This window comes from Notamacropus eugenii, chromosome 2 (genome assembly GCF_028372415.1).
Source record: "Notamacropus eugenii isolate mMacEug1 chromosome 2, mMacEug1.pri_v2, whole genome shotgun sequence".
Lineage (NCBI taxonomy): Eukaryota > Metazoa > Chordata > Mammalia > Diprotodontia > Macropodidae > Notamacropus > Notamacropus eugenii.
This window is the reverse complement of record NC_092873.1, coordinates 23,074,684-23,096,378: the sequence shown is the minus strand read 5'-3', so window position 1 is coordinate 23,096,378 and position 21,695 is coordinate 23,074,684. Positions and strand designations below refer to the sequence as shown.

The following is a 21,695-nucleotide window of genomic DNA, read 5'->3' as shown; positions in this document are numbered from 1 at the left end:
AATAGACAAACACTTTGAGGATGAAGTGATAAAAGACGAGATTGAAATCACAAGCAGGGGCTTGTTTTTGACAAAGTGAAGGGCCCCCTCTGCCGCAGAGACTGGAGCTGAAGAGCTGGGTTAGAGCTATCTCTCTGTAAATGTGGGGGATGGGCAGGAGCAATGGCTGGGCCTCCTGCAAATGGCCCCCATTTCTCAAAGAAGTTGGCATTGGAGTCCTCAGCAGAGAGGGAGGAGATTCAGAGGGAGGCCCAAAGGATCCTGGTTTCTGCAAAAGCGCTGCTGCAGTTCACATCCTGAATGGGTGACAGTTCCAGCACCTCAAGCCAGAGTTTCTGGTCTCAGACTCCTTTCTCCTCCTGCAGGGAACAAGTGAACATTTCATTAGGTCTGTGTAGTTTAAGGTTTTCTGGCCCATTGTAGAAGAAGTCATGAACCTATAGGACTCTGGGGAAGTCATTTGCCTTTTCTCTGCCTCAGTTTCTTTGTGATAAAATGGTGATTATAAAGGTGGTCTTCCCTCAAAACCATGAGAACCATTTATGAAATGATATATGTAAAGCCCTTTGCAAACCGGTTAGCGTTTGTATTATCGCCCATGTTTTCATTTTCCCCTTCCCTCCAAGGTATATAGTAATAATAGCTAGCAGCCTTATGCATTATGGGTATAGACTGTTGGATCCGAGCTCAGGAAGACTTGCGTTTGAGTCCAGGGTCAGAGACTTACCAGCTGTTTGACCCTGGGCAAGTCACTTAACCTCTCTCAGCCTCAGTTTTGTTATCTGTAAAGTGAGAATAGTAATGGCTCTTACCTCATATGGTTATTGAGAGAATCAAACGTGCTAATATATGGAACTATCAAGTAAACCTTAAAGTGGCATATAAACTTAATTAATTATAATCCTGATTAAAGATAATCTTGCCACTGTGCTCTAAATATTATATTTTCATGACTATGAACTCGTCTTCTGAAGCAATTTAGGATAAGATGGCACAGTCTCCATAACATCAAAAGCAATATTTTTCAGGAGGAAATTCAATGTGACTCTACTTACCCAGAATATTGAGAGGCTGAGGGAGAATGTTGATTTCCTGGTTAACTGAAGGTTCATGATGTGCCTGGCACATGTAGACCCTTGATAAATACTTGTAGAATTCTGCCCACGTCCAGGTTTTAGAAATCCAAACAAAGTAGCAGTGTAAGAACTCCCAACACCCCACAAAGGAGGTAGCTGGCTGGATTTAGTGACTAAACACTGGCTGCCCTAGTCAAATAGTGAGATCCAGGATGCTCACCATCCTCCTGAGGGTGGAAATGCAAGGGTCCTTAGGAACTCTCCTTCCCAGTCCCCTCATGTTCCAGTTCTGGAAAGAGGCCTAAGGAGGAGTGAGTCACCTGGGAAAATCCAAGACTCAGAGCCAGGACCGAAGTTCAAATCCAGCTCAGTTGCCAATTGTGTGACCCTGGGCAAGCCACTTACCCTCTATCTGCCTCAGTTTCGCCATATCTGAAATGGGGCTAATAGTGGTACTAGCATTGTCATGAAGAGCAAATCTGAAAATGTTTGTAAAGTGCTTAGCCCAGTGACTTGCACATAGTAGGTGCTTAATAAATGCTTATTTCCTTTCTTCCCATAACCAAGATGGGGGCAATGGGCATTTGTCCTGAGATGCTGATGTCCATGGATGTGAGAAGCAGACTTTCCTCCCTGAGGGCCACTCGGGGATTCACCAAACATCTCCTTTGTGCTGTGTTGTGTCCTGGAGACCCAAAGACTCCCTGCTCACTGGGAGCTCATGGACTAACAGGAGAACCATATGCAAACAATCATGTACAGACTAGACAGCAACTGGGTGAACTAGAGAAACTTAGTGGAGGGAAAGCATGGAATCAGTGGGCAAGACTTGTTGCAGAAAGTGGGTCTTTGGCTTAGACTCGAAGGGAGCATTCCTGATCTTTCCTCCCCATGATGAGCACTGTACCCTCACCTCAAGAGAAGCACCAGACCAAACCTGGGGGCAACTGTGCCCTGGGGACTCAGTGGGACACATAGTAGGGACTTGTTACATTCCTCTCATAATTGTCTGTGCCGCATGACTGTCCTTGAACTGGTCCAGTACAGACTGGGTCCAGTCCTGCTCCCCTCCCTCCTCCCCAGGGTGTGGACCTCTGCTCCGATAGGTCCTTTCTATTAGTGACTTCAGAGCAGAGGATTGGACATTCCAGAGGGTTTAAGGACCAGAGAGAAAAAAGGAACAAATTTCTAGGCTCAGGCTTCCTCTTGATCCCCTTCCTCTGGTTATGGCTATTAAAGTTTGTGTAAAAACTTTACGTGTATATACATAATATACATAAATATAAAATAACTCATATGAATAAAAACTTTGAATTGTTATTCAGTCTCTTCAGTCATGTCTGACTCTCCATGACCCCATTTTGGGGTTTCCTTGGCAAAGAAACTGGAGTGGTTTGCCATTCCCTTCTCCAACTCATTTTGTAGATTTGGAAACTGAGACAAACAGACCTAATTGACTTGATAAGTGTATGAAGCCTGAATTGAATTGATGAAGATGTCTCTTCCTGATTCCAGGGCAGGCATTCTAACCTCTGAGCCACCTAGCTGTGCAGAAACCAACTTCCATATTGAGTTATTACCAGCTATTAGTACCTAATTGAGGCTGTTCTCCTGGTATAGTCTGAAGAGTTGAAGGATCACTGGAAAAGGGGGGGGGGGGTTGGTTTAGAAAGTAAGTGAGCATCTGTCCTGGGTCCCAGGAAGAAATAACTGCACACTCCTCTTCTCTCAGGTATCTTGGATGTCAGCTCCTTCAGTGAATGGGATGAGTCCCCAGTCCTGAACTTGCTTTGGAATGGAAAGTATCTTGAGAGCTCTGCTGCTGGCTCTTCAGCTTCTGCCAGGCAGGGGCTATGACCCATGTGTCTCTGGAGCTCTCCAAGTGCCTGGCGCCTTTCTCATTCCTTCTGTGTGTAACAGGTGTTTAATACACTTCCTCTGAACAAAGTTGGGCCTCACCAGAAATGTGGCTGCAGCAGGAATGGAAGCTTCAGCTGAATGGGCTTTGAGCCCAGGGATGCCCCCACAGTTTGTGTGTTCAAAATAAATTCTTGGGATCCATGAGGTTCTTCAGGTTTTGGTCTCTTTCTCCTAAAGGCAGAGCTTGAAAAATGAAGTAACTACTGATTCAGTTCTTTAGGGCCCAGATCATTGGTGGAACCAGGGAGTGTCCTGAGGAGGAGATAGGGAGGGAGGACACTTCTGGCATGGGGACTAGCCTGGGCAAAGCCATGAACAACACCAAGGTCAGGAAGAAGCAAGTTGGCCACGTTAGCCAAACTCATAATTTTATCTATGGATGCTCGCTTCCCTGCCTAGACCCCACTTCAACAAGACTCATCAAACCAAAGGGAAATGAGCGATTTTTAACAGTGCCTTTCATTTCAAGTAGCTAATTAATTCATCCTATAGGGATCTGACCTTTTTTTGTTTTCTTTGAGCACCAAGATTTTCAATGAAATTCAAAGATGATAATGGTCATGGTAATAGCCATGAGAGTGGCTAGTCCACACACGGAGCTTTCCTTGCATTCCAGGAGCTTTCTAGGATCATGGTACCATTGGGAAGTCATGGAAGGGACTTTGAAGCACTCTTTTAGGAAGGTGCTTGTTTACCCTCAAAATAGCCAGAATATCTTGCCCAACATATGTCACTGTTATTTTAGAAGCAGTTTGATGAAAGAGATTTGGAACTGAAGTCATGCCAGGCCCAAATCCAAATCCTGTCTCAGACACTTACTGGCTGTGTGACCTGGGGCAAGTCATTTCACCACTCTGAGTCTCAGTTTCTTTATCTGTACAAATGAGGCAACAATGTTTGTGCCATGTACCTCATAGGGTTATTGAGAGAACTCCTTTCTAAGCCTTAAGGGCTGTGGAAGAAGATATTACTTGTTATTTCACTGATTAAAATCTTTAACCCTCCACCAATATGAAGGAGATAATTTGCAGCCAATGGAGTTTAAATCAACATTTCAAATAATTAGCCCTGCCCCCTGTCACCTAGGCTATTTTAATAGCCTCCTGACTGGTCTTCCTACCTCCAGCCTTTCCCCACTCACATCATCCTCTAAACAGCTGGCAAAAATCATCTTTTTATAGCACATGCCTCTCTCCTGCTTAGAAATCTTCTGTGGCTCCCAACTGCCTGGATGGAAGAGAATGCAGCCTTTCCAGGCTTTTATCAGGGAGTCTGCTTTATAGAATCAAAATTCCAAGTTTGTAGAAAACTCAGTGGCCACCTAGAACAATCCACATCCAAATATCCCTAAGAAATTAAATCTTAACAGAATTGGATCAATGTTGTAGACCGGGAAGATCTTGTTGTCTTATTACTATCATTTAGTAGGTTAGTTATCCCTCCCAGCACTGTCATCTGCAGATCTGATGACCCCACCATCTGTGGACTATCAGAGTCACAAATTAAGAAAATTCAACAGTATGAATCCAAACACAGATCCTTGGGGCACTCCACTTGAGATCTTCCAGTGGGGAGGTAATAAATAACTGCAACGAATATTTTCAGGCCTCCCTATTCCAAAAGTTCCAAATTCATCTGTTTGTACTATTGTCTAGTTCACCTCTCTCCATCTTCCTCTAAACTCAGTATTTTGTCTCCATTCTCTGTGCTTTCCTACAAGATACTCCTCATTCCTGGCATGCATGCCCTCACTTCTGCCTCGCCAAATCGTAGCTCACACTTTCTTGTTAGCCTTCACTGACCCTCCCCATTAGTATTCTCTCTCTTCTCCGTTTCCCTTGTGCTATATTTATCTATATCCATGTAGAGGGGTAGGGAGTTCTCCTCCTAATAGGGGCAGGAATTGTCTTTGTATCAAAGGCACCCAGCATCAGTGATAATTATTAATATTATATATGAATAATATTCTTGTACAATATCAAGTGGTTCCTTGGACGAGGAAGTCAGTGTTCCTTCCCAGGCACCTGTGTTAGCCAGTATGGTTGCCAGTATGGTTGATTTGTGAATATTTGTTGACTGAGGATTCTTGGGACTTAGGGATCTGTTCATTTGACTCAATTCTTAAGTCATCTCCACTGAATTATCAAATTGACTTTTTCCCTTTTACTGAAATGACCACCCGTTTGAAGCATGTTGACACAATAAATAACTCAGCTTGCAGACAGGGATCTGTTTTCCTTGTGTAGTTTCCCATTCTTTTGAAGGCAGAGGGAAAGTCGCATAGCCTTTCTCCTTTATAAAGTTGGTACTGCTTGCCCCAGGCTGTGAAGGATTGTTGATGAAAGCTGGCAGGGATTCCCCATGAGGGCCTTGGAGCAGGGGTGGGGCAGAGCAAGGCTGCCCTCACTATCCAGAACGAAGGCAGTCTCGGTGACTAAGTAGTAGCTGGCAGACACTCTCCATTTATGTTTTCTAAACCCTCAGGCTGAATCTCAAGCATTCCAAAGTGTATTATGGGAGGTTTGAGGCTATGAATGCCAAAGCTGGAAGGACCATGGAATCCAGCCTTTACTTAAGCATTCAATCAATAAGCTTTTAGGAAGAGCCTTTGTGCAAAGAATCCCTTTTGTAGAAAACCTGATAAGTGATTATCCTGTCTTTCCTTCTATGGAGAGCTCATCACATCCCAAGGCGGTGATATGTTTTGGACAGATCTCATTGTCTGGGTAAAGTCTATGTTACTTGCCTTGTCTGAGCTTAAACTCCCTGCTATATAAAATGGGCTGACTAGAAGATCCTTCAAGGCCCTTCCATGGTTAATGCATAGGGTCCCATGAGTTGTCTTCTAGTACCAAGTAGAGCAAACCTTATCACTTTCTCAAAGAACAGCCTTTCAAGTGTGGTCTGGCCACTGACGCTTATCCGAGCAACCCACTTATAAGCTAAGTCCTGTTTCAGATTGGACTGTATGGAACTATGCCTGCTTTAAGTGAGGCTATGATGGTACCTTTTCCAGTCTTTAATAATGATATCCATGGTTAGCCCTTATTTCTGCTTTATTTGAAAAATAAAAATGTAGAGGTTAGAGACATTCATCTTTTGTCTTTCTATTCTCGGCATCTAGAACAAGGCCTGGCTTCTCTTAGGCTCGTTATAAATGTGTGCTTCCTCCAGTACCCTTCAAACTCAAACTAACTTCTGACGTTGGATAGAGGGCTGTCATGTTCATTAGAGTTAAAGATCTCCCCCTGCCCATTATTAAGCCTCATCTGGAGCCCATTAAGAGAAGCTTAATTAGGGGAGGCTTGCTTTGTAGGAAGGCCCACACTTTTCGTCAATTAATGAGGCACTGGGTCACAAGAGTTGTGATGTCCTCCCTGAAAATTGTATACATACTCTGAGGTGAGGTTTTGCTTTAGCGCCTTACTCCTTGGAAGAAGGTTCATGTGTTATGCCCAGGTCAGACTCTGGGTAGCTGTTAAGGAGCCGCACTGCCCCACCCCTTTGAAAACCCAGAAGCTGCTGCTTCTCCCTCTGGTAACTGTGTGTGTTTGTAATGTCAGACAGTTAGGTCTGTCTATTGATCTGTGATATACGTTTTGCTTAATTTGTGGCTTGTATTTTCTCTGTGGGTATATGTGATTAAAGAAGATTGTTGACTTCTCAAAAGTTGCTTTCCTTTTAGAAAAGCACATCTAAGAACCTGTGCTAGCAGGCCATCTGGGATGTGTCAGGGTCCTTGCGGCTACAGGGGCTTCTTCCTGGGTGACAGTCTTTGCTGGTGGAGGAGAAAAGAGAAGGAAATCCCTTCTCCCTTCCCCCCCCCATGCCCTCTGGTCAGGTGCAAGATCACCAGCCACAGACCTGTTCAGACCAGGACTAGAGACTCAGCCTGAACTCAAGGGAGCCGGGTCAGTGACTTGACCCCTTCCTTTCAACTGAGAATGTGGTTCATACTTTGTAAGGAGATGGCTGGGCATCTTTAGAGTTTAGGTCATTATCAGCCCCCTATTTTCTTTGATTACATCAATTAGGGGGGAAGAGGAGGGGAATCAGTTTGAGATCAATAATTAGAGATCAGCCTTCCCTTCCCCAACACGTGTACATGAAGCAGACCTGGGAGGAAGGGTTTTGGGATGTCTTGTCATCCCTGTTTTACAGAGGAGGAAACAGAGTCTTGGAGAAGTCATATGGACAGCCAGATGGCTTTCCAGTGAGTTTCAGAGGCAGAACTTGAATCCATGCCTTCCAAGCTCCCTGTTCAACACTCCATCCCACACTGGCCCCCAGATGTGAGGCCAAGAGCTGGCCCCAGCTCTCCAGATGTGTTCTGCCCAGGCAGAGCAGAAGGTCTCCTTGTCATATATCCTCAGATCCTGGCTTTGGAACGTGCAAAGTTGCCTCTCTCCTATCTTTGGTGCTCTTGTTATCATAGCTTTAGCTTTCTGGTTTCTTCTTTTTTTGTTTTTTTTGTTTCCAGGGACTAATGGGTCCTGCTGTTTCCTAGCTACTGCCCTGGCCTCCTGCTGTCCTAGTTAGCTGGTCTTTTTTTTTCTCTCTTGTGGTTTGGAGTGATGGCAGAGATTGCCTTCTGCACCCCTCCCTACATGGAGGTGGGGAGACTTTTCCTGAGAGGCTTCCCAACCCTTTCCTCATCCACACTGTATTTGTGATGGACTCCAGGGGTATCAGCCGGCTCCAATGACCCTTAGTCCAGTTTTATTCACCAAATCACTCATAAGGAGTGACAAGGATGAAACAGACTTACCCTCTTCAGTTCTCTGAATTTGGTAGAATTTGTTAAGATCTTGGAAAACAAACCTCTTTCCTCTAATGAGACTGAGAAACAGTGACTTCCAGTGTGGATCTAAGTTCATAGTCGATTTGCCTTCTGGAAAGTATGCTCAATTTGGAAGCAGAGCTGTGGGTTCAAGCTCTGATTCTGTCCCTTACTACCTGTATGACTTCGATAAGTCTTGGCCTTCGCTTCATCATCTGAACAGTGAGGGGGATGGAGCTAAATGATTGCCATGGAAACCAGGTCCTGGACCGCAAGACAGGGCTCTCGCTTCTATCCCATGCTGTCTCTCTTGTTGACATTGTTTTGTTTTCCTCTGGTCCAGTCCAATTACTTTTCTCTCCCTTCTGGATTAAAGCTTATCAGGACATGGTTGTTTGTGTATCATCTCCCCCATTTGAGCCCCTCAAGAGCAGGAACTCTTTCTTATCTTTCTTCATATCCCTCATGCTTAGTACAGCGTATAGCACATAGTAGGCACTCAATGCTGTTGTCCATCCTTCATTCTGGATGACATCACAGATGAGGTCTTGACTTGCAAGCCATCCAAAGTCATCAGCCCCATCGGATGGTCAGCTGCCTATGACAGAGTCAGAAAGGTCTTGTTGGATCCTGCAGCCAGTCCTTCATTTGACAAGTAAATCTCATAAGAAATCCATTCATGGTGACAGCTGCTGATTATCATTGATAGGAAAATGGCTGGACACATCCATTTTTTCCTTCTTAAAAATAAAGTATTAGGCCTTTTCACCAATAGAAATAAGAAAATTACCAGGTAGTTACAGAAAGGAGAGGTTTCAAAAAGTATTTTTCTGTGAAATTCCCCTTTTCTCACTTCAGTCTGAATTGTACACTATGGATATCTCATTGGTACAGTCTTATGTCCAAATGAAAATGTGACCCTCTTTGGGGGAGGGAGAACAGGGGGAGACACAGGCCAAGAGGCCAATTTTGTGTGTGACTGAGTGCACCAAGATCTTGGGGTGTCAGGAGGTTGTAAACTCCTGGAGGGTGAGCAGTGTGCCCCGTGTCCAGCACAAGGCCCCACAGATAGCAGACATTTCATCAATGTTCATTGAATTAAATATGGCATTTCCTTTATTAAAAATCTTCATTTTTTAATATTTTTTCTAAATTATATGCAAAAACAAATATTAGCATTCATTTTTTTTAAAATTTGAGTTCAAAATTCTCTTTCTTTCCTCCCTCCTTGAGAAGGCAAGCCATTTGCTGTAGATCATATATGTGCAGTCATGCAGAACATGTTTCCATGTTATTAAAAATCTTCAAATGGGGAATGTTTGCCACCTGCAGACAGAGAGGGAGCTCAGGTCACCACTTCCAGCCTGGGTTAGCAGAAGCAGTCCATCCTCCATGGTGATTCTAATGTTTCTCCTCTCCTCCAGCTCCAGCTTCGCTCCTGGTGCCAGTAAGGATGCCATCTCCGCCTTTGACTACCCGGGGCCCAAGCGCAAGCTGTACAGCGCAGTGCCCGGTAGACTGTTTGTTGTTGTAAAGCCATATCAACCTCAAGTCGATGGAGAGATCCACCTTCACCGAGGCGACAGGGTCAAAGGTCAGCTTCAAGTTCTGTTGTTTTCCTTGGGTTTTTTTCCCCAGGTATTTACTTGCCCACAAATGACAGGAAGAGCCTCTCTGTTCCCAAAATGTGTAGTTGTTTTTAGTCGTATCTGACCCTCCATGACCCCATTTCTTGTTTTCTTGGTAGAGATACTACAGTAGTTTGCCATTTCCTTCTCCAGCTCATTTTATAGATGAGGAATCCAAGGCAAACAAGGTTAAGTAACTTGCCCAGGGTCACACAACTAGCTAGTAAAGGTCAGAGGCCAAATTTGAACTCAGGAATATGAATATTTCTAATTCCAAGTCCAGGGCTTTACCCACTATACCATCCAGCTGCCCCTGTTTCCAAAACAGAGAGTCATAGAATTAAGATCTGGGAGGGACCTGAGAGGCCGTGTAGTCCAACCTAGTTCATTTCAGGCCAGAGGGGACAGGGAACTGTACAATAGTACACAGGCACTAAGGAGAACCCAGTTCTGTCCTCAGTCTCTAGTTCCATCCATATGCTCGCTGACTGTACTCTCCCCCGGGGCCAGAAACACCAAGCTTTAGAGCCCTTTCGTTTTATAGAGGGGGAAACTGAGATTCGAGAGAATAATTGTTCCTCTAGGATACACAGTCATTTAGGGGCAGGACTAGAATCCATGTCTCTCTCCTCATTCCCACAACTTGTGGTGGGCTTGCTTCTAGGGCAGTATGTTTGCATCACCTTAGGGAGAAACAGTGAGGCATGTTTCCCAGAAGGCCTGATTGTGAGTCAGCAAGGCAAGGCTGCAGATCCTGCTTCTGATGCCTTCTTAGATCTGTTACTGGACAGGTAACTGCCCCTTTCTGAGCCTCAGGCTGCTCATCTGTGAAATGGGTATAATGATCCCTGAGGTCTGTATCCCTCTGAGTTCCTGTGAGACGTAGATGGGCTCATATTTGGAGAGCACCTTGGGCTTCTCTGCTGCAATCCCCTTCATCATCATCATCCTCATTACTGTCCCCCTCCTGGCACTCGCTGGCAGTGTGGCCCTACATGGCCTTCCTTGTCCTCATGCTGCCTCCCACTGCCTGCTGCTTCCTGGTTTCCCTCTCTCACCCTTTGAGGCCCCTGACTTCCGACTGAGCTGTGATCCCCACTGTCAGGGGCCTGCCATGGAAAGGGACCTGCCTACTCTCTCCAGGAGGCCTACCATGGCCAGCCACAGAGGAGCCCAAGAAACTATCTTCTCCCTCTGACTTTGGGGGGCGACTATGAAGCCCTGAGCTTCCTCATATCCAAATCCTCCAGGCTTGAAGTAACCCCAAAGCCCATTCTATCAACAATGCAGAGAATTAAATCACCCTACAGACTTGAAAGAAGGTGGAGCACATGTGGGAGTTGGGGGGAGGAGGGTTGATGAGGTGTTTTTGGACATGCCATTTACCATTTTTTGTTTCTGCTTATGCCTCCTGTGTCTCCTCCAAACACCTATGCCTGCCCTTGGTTCTCAGCTCCTTGGGCTTGAACTCAGTAATGGATGGTGCTATGTGATAGCCTGGGGCATGACTGGAATGACATGAGATGACTGCAGTCTTCTGGGAAGCCCTCCCCCAGGCAGTTTGTGAATCAGCAAGTCAGAGGGTCCTGGATTTTGAGGGACCCTCTCAGGATTATGGAAGGGGAGTGACTGGTCCAACACCACACTAGTAGTAGGCACCCGAGGCAGAATTGGAACCCAGATGCATTGATTCCATTGCTGTGGCTCTCAGGGAGTGGCTTTAAGCACAACGAGGTCAGTAAATGTGCTCCTGGCCACATAACTCTAGCCAGAGGCAGATGTAGGATTTAAACCCAGGTCTTCCTGACTCCCACTTCAGCTGCCTGTCCCCTCACCATGCCAGAGCTGCCATTAGCAATGCTGGTTCTCAGGGCATGGCTGGAAGACATCCTCAAGTGGAATTTCTAAGTCAGATACAGTGTAGACAGTAAGGGTGGAAGGAAAGTACCCTGGTTTGGGAAGCCCTGGAATTCCACAAGACTGTTGCTAGTGGGAGCAGGCAGAGACGCCTGAGGCTGTCCATCGACTTCCCATTTTAATTCGTGATTCTCATACACTAGATGCTGAGCTGTTTTGTCTCTACCCTTTGAAGAGGTAAAATTGCTGTTAGGACCTTACAAAATGGAATGCCTTGAGACCACACCCCAACTGCACAGGCCTAGTTACAAAGATGCCGTTTTGTCATTAGTGATATGCACACGCACACACACACATGAACACACACACGTGAACACACACACATATCCACATACCTCTGAGGCAGTTAACATTTCCCTGAAAGTTAAGAGCTTCTCGACCCAAAAGACCACCCTGGATGTTCAGGAATCCTCCTGAAGCTGCTTGGAGGCAGGAGAGCCCCTGTGTTTGTCCATCTAGCAGAGGATGAGTGGTCAGTACTCTGGGCACATGCACCAGGGAATTTGGGACCCCAAGGCCAGAGGGCTGGAGACAGCTGTCCATCACCTGCTCCTGGCCTCCCCCTGATTTTTGCCAGCCTAACTTGCCTACGCTGCGCATCAGAGCTGCCTTCCTGAATTATATCCTGCAGGTGATGGATGCCACAGGGAGGAAACCCTCTTGTTGGCTTTGCCCTGAAAAGACCCTGATGTGGAAGGGGGCAGCTGCTCTGGAAGCAAGGGGGGAGGAGGTCAACTTGAGTGTGTGGTAGGGGGAGGGGGAATAGCTGTGGTATAATTAGGAGGTTGTATTGCTTCACTAAAAATACCTCCTGAGTCAGACCCTCTGTGACATCATGTGTCTGCTGCTTGGGATACAGTTAAGGCCAACTATCGCTTGTGTATATAATCATCCCCAGCAGTAAAAGCCCATCCCTTAGGTATAGATCCTTGAGTCTGTGTCTACACTGGCAACCTCTTGCCCCACTATTTCCAGTTGTTAGTGGGGAGGCTGCCTCATCTACACCAGCCTGGCCTCCAGAGGCTGCCAAGGTCTGTCCCTGGGCAACAAAGGCCTTCTTGCTTTCTGTGAAATGAATGATTGTATTTCAATATAAATTACTTCATAGCCCACAACTCCAACTCTCCTCCCCACCAGCCGCCCCGCTGGATTGCTACAACACTGTGTTCTTTTCCTGGTTTCTATTTCTGTTGACGATTATCTAAAAAGATAAAGGAAGGCACAGCTGTCAAAGAGTCCCCCCCACCTTCTCCTGGGAGGCCTGGGAGGGGCAGGGAGGGCTGCAGTATTTGAAAGGTGCCTTTGGTGCCACCTTTTCTCCTTCACTGTGAGAATCAACTAAAGGAAAAGGAATGTCTGTCTGTAAAAAGAAGGTGGGAGTCCTTCTAGCTGAGATCCAAGGTGCTTGTTTTCCCATAATGTGCTAGGGTCCGAGTGCAGGAGCTGGTGAGGTCTGACAGCCTAACCTTCCTCAGCAGCCTCTTCAATGTCCTGCCCCCTTCCTAGCTCTTCCATCTCCCCTCTAGGCCAGGAGGTCACTTCAGGGCACCAGAAAGCATGGTCCCTGTTGGGTTGACTTGGGTGCCATTTATCTGCCCCTTACCAGCCAGTGTCTTTGACCATTCAGGCTGAGAATAAACACAGGGTCTTTGTAGCACAGAATGATTGCTTGTTCCTGGAGCAAACTTGCAATCTTTATAATCAGAGGGTGGGAACATCATTGCCTCAATGAAATGAAGCCTTCACATGGCACCCATAGACTGGAGAAGAATGTGGATGCCTGGGCTCTGGATCTCCTTGAATGGCATATAAATTACTGGAAGCTCAAAGCCTCTGGATGTCTGTGTGTGTGCACATGTCCTGATTCATGGTCTGGGCGCCATTCTGGGCAATTTTAGTTCATTGAGGAGAAAACTGGGATCTGCTTCCCCTGGGCAGCACACTTCATGTGCAGCCTTTGTCGATATAATTTTACCATTCAGAATTCCAGGAAGGACCTCTTGTACTCTGGATTGTCCTTCCAAACTGCCTAAGGCCATCACTTCTGTCCCCATTCAAGGCGCTATCCAAAGGAATGACTCCAGAGAAACCATGTGACCCATTCATCCCCCTCCTTCCAATTCTTATTATGGATGTTCAGCAAAGCTTTGTCCTCAGCTCCCTCCCCCACTCCCTCTCTCCCCCCTCCCTCCCTCCCTCCCCCTCACCCCTTTACCTCCCCCCCTCTCCCTCTCTCCATCACTCCTCCTCTTTACCTCTCCTTCTCTCCCTCCCTCCCTCCCTCCCTCTCTCTCTCTCTCCCTCTCTCCCCTCTCCCCTCTCCCCTCTCCCCTCTCCCCTCTCCCTCCTCATTGATTCCAGTGATTCAACAGGTCATCTGTCACACCAGTGATAGAAACAGTATGTGTCTCTCTCCTGACTCTCCATTTCCAGCTGTCAACTGGACATCACTTGGATATCCTACCAACATCTCAAATTCAAGAGATCCAAAACCAAAGTTATTATCCCCCACAAACCTGGTCTTCCTCCCAGCCTCCTCATTTCTTTGGAAGGGACCACCATGCTTCCTGCTTCATGGCTTCATGGGATCATTTTGTGTATATGTGCGTACATGCTCACACTGGAAAGAACCTTCGAGTTCATCAATTCCAAACCCTTTGTTTTATAGATGAAGTGTCCAAGGCCCAGAAAGGCTGTGACTTGCTCAGTCTCCTAGTCAGTAAATTGAGGCTCTCCCTGCCTCCAGGTCCCATATCCAATCCCATGTTTAGCCAGTGTTGACTCCTTTTGGCCTCTTCCCCTCTTCTTTGTCCATTCACAAACCTGGTTGATTCTGCCTCCATATCATGGCTCCCATGTGTTCCCTCCTCTCCACTAAGGGGCCATCTCGAGTCCAGGTCCTCACCAAATGTTGTCCCTTTGTGTGATCCTTCAGCCTCCAGTCCCTCCTCTTTCCATTTCATCCTTCACAGAGTAGCCAAAAGGAGTTTATGCATAAGTGTGACTGTGGCATTTCCCCCACCCTCACTCAGAAACTTTCACTGACTCCCTTGTGCCTCTAGGACAAAATATAAGTTACTTAGACTAGCAATTAAAGCCTTCCACAGCCTGACTCCAACCTCTTTTTCTGACTTTATTCTCTTATGTGACAGTTCTAGCCAAACTGAACAATTGGGGTTCCCACCCCTCTCATCCTGCATTCTCATGAGCTGGCTTGAGATTTTTTTTTAATTCATGAATGAAAAAACATTTAATAAGCACGTACTGTGTACTTACCCCATACAAAGAAATGAGCACACAAAGAGAAAAAAGGCAGTCTCTCTTCTTCTCAAGAAACTTATGTTCTTCTTGAGAGGGACAATCCACAGTAACAAAACCAGCTGTCAAGCAAATACGAAGGCTCTGAGGGCTTCTGGGGGGCGTGCAGGTTGGATGGCAAGGCCCAAGCTCTTTAGGCTTCCTCAGGAGGTCAGCTAACACTGCTAGCAGTGGGAAGAAGGGTTTTAGCCCCACATGGCATAGAGATAGTGCAGATGATAAAGCAAGAGGATTTTGGGATTTGGTATCAGAAGGAAGATGAGGTGATTCCCATCTCGTTTAAGCCATCGTCATCCTCACCATCCTCATCATCCAAACTAGGTAGCACAGTAGATAGAACTCTGGACTTGGGTTCAGGAAGACCTGAGTTCAAATTTGACCTCAGAAAATTACTAGCCATGTGACCCTTGGCAAGTCACTTAACCTCTGCCTGCTCAGTTTCCTCATCTGTAAAATAGGGATCATAATACCACTTAAATCCCAAGGTTGTTGTGAAAATCAAATGAGATAATATTTGTGAGGTGCTTTGTGAATTTTAGAGTATTATAAATAAGTGAGCTTTGATTATGACTAATATCTACTCTAACTATTGACTGTTTAAGTACTGTTAGTAGAATAAAATAATATATTCATAGCTAGAATTTGTGTATCTCTTTAAGGTTTGTATCTCTTTAAGGTTTATAATGCACTTTACAAGCATCGTCCCAATAATTCTGTGAGGTAGATGCTGATATTATCCCTCTTTTGCAAATGAAGAAACTGAGGCAGACAGAGGTTAAGTATTCACTTTGAGTCCCATGGCTAGGAAGGATCTGAGGCTGGATTTGAACTCGGTTATCCTTGACTTCATGTTCACCACTCTCTCCACTATGCCACCTTGCTGGGTGAGCAGTTGGGCAACCTCTGGGCTCTGAGCAGCCCCTCTCAGGGGAGAAGATGGATTAGGAAGAAAAGAGGGCAGGGCAGCCCAGTGGAAGGTCATCTTCTCACTGCCTGGTTGACCTGTAAGAACACAGGAACAGGAAAGACAGGAAGATTTACATGGACGGATGCAAAATGAAGCAGGTAGAACCAAGTGAACAGTCTGCTTATTGATCCCAACCATTAGTAACAAAATAGTAAAAACCAAATGTAATAAAATCATAGTGACTGAGCTTGGCCCCAAAAAGGAAAGATTAGGAGGCGGTTGACAGGATAGCCAAATGTGCTTACCCAGCAGCCATATATAAATAGGGGACTGGAATTCAGGCCTGAAGATGGAGATTTGGATGGTCCTCTATATAAAGATGAGAGCTAAAGCCCTAATCAATGGGGAACCATAGAAGGAACACTGCTGTTGGCATCTGATAGTCTGAGCCTGCCTCTAAGAACTGAAGCAAGTCATTGCCCTTCCATTAGCCTCAGTTTCCTCACCTGTAAAATGGGGGGATCCTATTAGATGATTTTAAAGTCTCTATCCACCCATAGTTTAGAATCCCATGAGTCAATGAGATTGCCATGGCAGGGGAAGAAAACTCTATAATCCCTCCACTGTAAAGAAACCACCTCCAGTCACAGAGGTGCTTGGGCTTCCAACTCATATTCAGAGACCAGGGCCATTAAAAAGTCAAAAACCACCTACCAACAGGTGAGTGATTGCTGATTCTACCAGTTTGGTTGGATTGGATTTTTTTTTTTTTTTTTTTTTTTTGCCCCAGCCAGGACACTGGTATTGGGCTGACTCAACTTTCTCAAAACTGCCGAGCTCCACAAAGCTGGCTCACTGGGGGCTGAATGCTGAATCCATTTTCAGAGACTCCAGGTGTCAGTTTGAAGCCAGGAATGCCATGACTGCAAATGTTCTGACCATTAGAGAAACATTTGAACTTTTTTCTGTCACCTACAGAGGGCTGGATAGTGAAGCTAAGAAATAAAAAAATTCCCCCTTCAGAAGATCAATTGGAAAACATGCTTTAAATGAACTGGCGACTTGAGTGGGCAGTAGCTCATGAGCTGGACTCCTTTTTCTCCCTTCAAGCTAAACTGTCATTCCCTTATCTCATTAATGGCTTTGTACCATCAGTCACTGCCTGGCTGAGGTTCCTTGTTAGACATCAGGCAAGAAATGTCAACCTGACAGAAACTCTGACAGCTTCAGAGTTCAGTTCCTTCCGGAGAAATATTGACACTTTGGCCCAAAATGTTATGACCTGACAGTGGAGTGATAACAACTGGTCTGGGAAATTTTCCAAAGAACCTCAGTACAAGAAGGCGTAATATGTCTAATTTCATTGGCCACAACAAAGTTGGGGTACCATGGCTGATGACAGCCTGAGTATCCTGTAGTTTGGGGTTCCCAGAGCTCAGGAATGGGGCAGCTTCCTGGTAGGGATCTCCCCTACCAGAAGAGGGAGGGTCAGGCACAGAGCCTAAGGAGGTGGCTTCCCCTATAATACAACATTCCTTCTAATGGTCTGAGAGCTAGATTCTGAAAGACAGCTCATGGTCTGATTTTTTTTTTTTTTTTTGGATTTTTTATTTTTAAGAGTTCATTTCATTTTTTTAAACTAGTTTTCTTTGTACCTCCTTCCCTTCTTTGAATAGATGGGAGACTTGAGGTATAAAACACTTGATGAATGTGAAAAAAAATTGTTTTAAAAAATAGATTTTTGAGAGGGGAGGAAGGAGGACTGTGCTGAGAAATATAGATGATTTTCAAAAAGAGTTTTTAAGAAAAAAGTTTTACTGATGCACTTTCTTTTTGCCTAATGGTCATTTCTGGATCTATGCAAATCTGTGCAGCTATTACTCACTGCCCTGCCAAGATAGAATCTTCCTTTGTACTAAAGGAAAAACAGATAAGTAAAGAACCTGCTACAAATGAGTGTATGATCACCCTTCTGCCCCTGTAGACCTTGCCTCACAAGGAGAGGAAGGAATCCAGAGTCCTTCTCCATAGCCAGTATTTTCTGATGGCATCAACAGGACTTGGATGCTTGTGCAAAATCCAGATGTGCACTCCTTCCTTTCAGTTTCACTAAAGGAACACAAGTTTCTTCCTTTCTCTGCTTCCTCTGAGTAATCATTCTGGCATCTTCTTCATTCCAGCAGTGCTAGGGTTAGGTCTGAATCGGTAAACACAGATTAAGGAGATTTAGCTAGAAGGATTTAGAGGCAGCAGGCAGCTCAGAAGAGACTATGAAATTTGCATAAATTAGGGAGATTAGAGCTAAAGGGAAAGGGGTCTAGGATGGACTTTGAATCACAAATCAAAGACTATATGGTGCTAAGCAATGAAGGTATATGTCTCCATACCGATATGTCAAAAAAAGAAATGGTCAAACGATCCATCAGTGGGCATTTATTAAGAATTTGCTAGGCTCCAGTCAGTATTGAAGGACAATTCCAGGGGTTATTGCCACATCTAGGAGGACTGAGGAAGGACAGGGAGAAGAGGACCCAGCAAATAGAAAGCCTGAGGGGGTTCTGGGGGAGGCTCTCAAGTTTGATCCCATAATTGAGATGCAATATATATATTGAGAGAGTTGGAAGGTTAGTGTGTGCATGTATGTATGTATGTTTGGAAAAGCTCACTTTCCATTGGAAATGGAAATGGAAACCCCAAAATGGTTTGAACTGACCAGGAAGTAGGGTAGTACTGTGGGATGAATGCACTGCATCTCCATTCAGAAGAGTTCTTTCCTCTCTCCCCACCTGTATGATCTTGGGTGAGATACTAGAGGTTGGACTAGATTGACTCTAAGGTTCCTTCCAGTTCAAAATCTATGATCCTCTGAGCCTGTCAGAGGGACTGACCCTGACTGGAAGTCTCCAAACCCATGGATGCTGAAGGGCCACTGAGGGCTGGAGAGGGGCAGGACGCCTTTTCAGACACAAATTGAGTGATAGACTTCTGAGGCCTTTCCAGTTCTGAGATTCTGAGCATCTCAGACTAATCATTTCATCCCAGGACTTTGTTATGTTTGAATGGAAGCACCCTGTGGGCAGGAACTTTCAGTGTTTGTGTTCCTGGTGTTCAGCACTTTGTATCTGGCATAGCATAAATACTAAATAAAAGCTTTTTCATTCAAGTTGGGTCAGCAGACAGACACTCATTAAGCACCAGCCGCTATTCTATGTACTGAGTATTTAAAGAAAGGAAATAAAGAGGCCTCACTTTCACAGAACTCAGGATCTAATGGGGGGAAAGGGGTGCATTTGTCCTGCAAGTAGGTATGTACAAATAAGAGAAATGATTGAGATAAATAATAATCCCATATACTCGTGTGAAATACTCCATTGATCTAGAAACCCACCTGGGTGCCCTGACGAGAATCCGTGAGTGTAGGGAGCCCAATGGATCTGCCAGCCAGGAATCCTGGGTGAGTCTGAGTCAGGCCAGGAGCTCTGCTGATGCCCCCTGGCAGACCCTGAGTCAATAATCCCATCAGCTGGCATCTGTCCCTGATGGCTTAGCACTAGTGATGGGGGATACCTCCTGGTCACCCCAAGTCACCCAGGGGCAGGATACACAGGTGGGAAAGGTCAGCAGCCATGTTGAAGACAGTTCTACATGACACTTTGCACCCATTGGTCTCTTATAATAGCTTGGTTCCATCTTGCCCCTTTTTGTACATGAATGAGTGATTCTGGTTTCAGAGAAAGTGGCCTCCAGGTGAAGGAGGGGGTCATTTTTAGTGAGTACTGACTGATTATTTCAGGGGATGCTGAAATACTGGGGCTCTGTCTCTACACTGGGGCTGTCGATTTGTTCAGGGTTGGCATAAATGAAGTGTGGGTTTTCCCTGTAACTCTATGTACGCTCTGGGTATGGAATCTATGTTCTGTAAGTATGAGTGGAATCACAGGATGCTCAAGTCGTGAAGACCTTAGAGACACAGTGAGGGCCTTGTTTAAGATAGGAGGAAAACTGGGCAGTTCAGAAGGAAGAGGGGATTTGAGCAAGGCCACATAGCTTCCCCCTTGACCAGGACTGGAACCTGAGTCCCATGACTGCTAGGCCATGGCTGTTTCCATAAGCTGGTGAAAATACCTTGGGGCAGTGGCAGTAGACTCCTCCTGGGAGTTCAAACCCCTATACTAAGGATCTGACCATTATGACTAAGCAGGCAAAAAACTCCAGAAAAATTAGGCTGCATTAAGAAAAGAAGAAAAAGACTTCAGCGGGGGCGGAGCCAAGATGGCGGAGTAGAAAGACGCACATACACATAGCTCCGAACCCACAACCCATAGAACGGCTACAGGGAAGTAACTCACGGTGAGTTCTGCACCCAGAGGCCACGGGGCGTTGGAGCGAGGGAGATTTCTGTTCCGGAGGGACCTGCAAACCTCTCACGGGGGGTCCTTCGCGCTGCGGACTGGGAGCCGGGACTGGGAGCTGAGTGCAGCCCTGCCGTGGCCACGGCACCAAGAGGAAAAGATCCGAGCGGGCTTCGGGGACGGGATCTCCAGCGGCCACGCGGGTCCCTCCACCCACAGAGGGACCTGCAAACCTCTCGCAAAAGGTCCATCGCGCTGCAAACCGGACCTGCTGCGGCCCCGGCTGCAGCACCGAGAGATACAGATCCGAGCAGGCTTCAGGGACGGGATCTCCAGCGGCCGCCGCGGGTCCCTCCTCCCACAGGTGACGGGGATCGGTGAGAGAGTCTCTTTGGCGGGTCGAGAGGGGAGTGGGGTGCCCCCATGATTCGGCCCCCCCCCCCCCCCACGGGAGGTAGAAGCTGAGAGGCGGCTGCAGACTGGGGCTCCCCAAGCGGGTGGGAGCCTGGATCCATTGTGGAAGGTCTGTGCATAAACCCCCTGAGGGAACTGAGCCTGAGAGGTGGCCCTGCCCCAACCTCAGCACCTGAACATAATCTCATACTGAATAGCAGCCCTGCCCCCGCCAAAAGCCCTAAGGCTGGGAAGCAGCATTTGAATCTCAGACCCCAAACGATGGCTGGGAGGACCAGGAGGTGATGTGGGTGTGAGGAGAATATTCAGAGGTCAAGTCACTGGCTGGGAAAATGCCCAGAAAAGTGAAAAGAAATAAGACCATAGAAGGTTACTTTCTTGGCAAACAGGCATTTCCTCCCTTCCTTTCTGATGAGGAACAATAATGCTTGCCATCAGGCAAAGACACAGAAATCAAGGCTTCTGTGTCCCAGCCCACCCAATGGGCTCAGGCCATGGAAGAGCTCAAAAAGAATTTTGAAAATCAAGTTAGAGAGGTGGAGGAAAAACTGGGAAGAGAAATGAGAGAGATGAAAGAAAAGCATGAAAAGCAGATCAGCTCCCTGCTAAAGGAGACCCAAAAAAATGTTGAAGAAATTAACACCTTGAAAACTAGCCTAACTCAATTGGCAAAAGAGGTTCAAAAAGCCAACGAGGAGAAGAATGCTTTCAAAAGCAGAATTAGCCAAATGGAAAAGGAGATTCAAAAGCTCACTGAAGAAAATAGTTCTTTCAAAACTAGAATGGCACAGATGGAGGCTAAGGACTTTGTGAGAAAGCATGATATCACAATACAAAACCAAAAGAATGGAAAAATGGAAGATAATGTGAAATATCTCATTGGAAAAACAACTGACCTGGAAAATAGATTCAGGAGAGACAATTTAAAAATTTTGGGACTACCTGAAAGCCATAATCAAAAGAAGAGCCTAGACATCATCTTTCATGAAATTATCAAGGAAAACTGCCCTGAGATTCTAGAACCAGAGGGCAAAATAAATATTCAAGGAATGCACAGAACACCGCCTGAAAGAGATCCAAAAAGAGAAACTCCTAGGAATATTGTGGCCAAATTCCAGAGTTCCCAGGTCAAGGAGAAAATATTGCAAGCAGCTAGAAAGAAACAATTCAAGTATTGTGGAAATACAATCAGGATAACACAAGATCTAGCAGCCTCTACATTAAGGGATCGAAGGGCATGGAATAGGATATTCCAGAAGTCAACGGAACTAGGACTAAAACCAAGAATCACCTACCCAGCAAAACTGAGTATAATACTTCAGGGGAAAAAATGGTCTTTCAATGAAATAGAGGATTTTCAAGCATTCTTGATGAAAAGACCAG

At 45.9% G+C, this 21,695-nt stretch overlaps 1 protein-coding gene across 10 annotated transcripts in view; it reads left to right on the top strand.

Annotated features, from left to right (window-relative positions):
* SHANK2 (SH3 and multiple ankyrin repeat domains 2) overlaps positions 1-21,695 on the top strand; it is a 709,321-nt gene that overhangs the window by 283,107 nt on the left and 404,519 nt on the right. For all 10 annotated transcript variants that reach the window (XM_072639430.1, XM_072639427.1, XM_072639424.1 and 7 more), the window contains one exon: positions 9,201-9,370. In XM_072639430.1, coding sequence (XP_072495531.1) covers positions 9,201-9,370 — 170 coding nt within the window. The remainder of the gene's footprint in view (positions 1-9,200; positions 9,371-21,695) is intronic.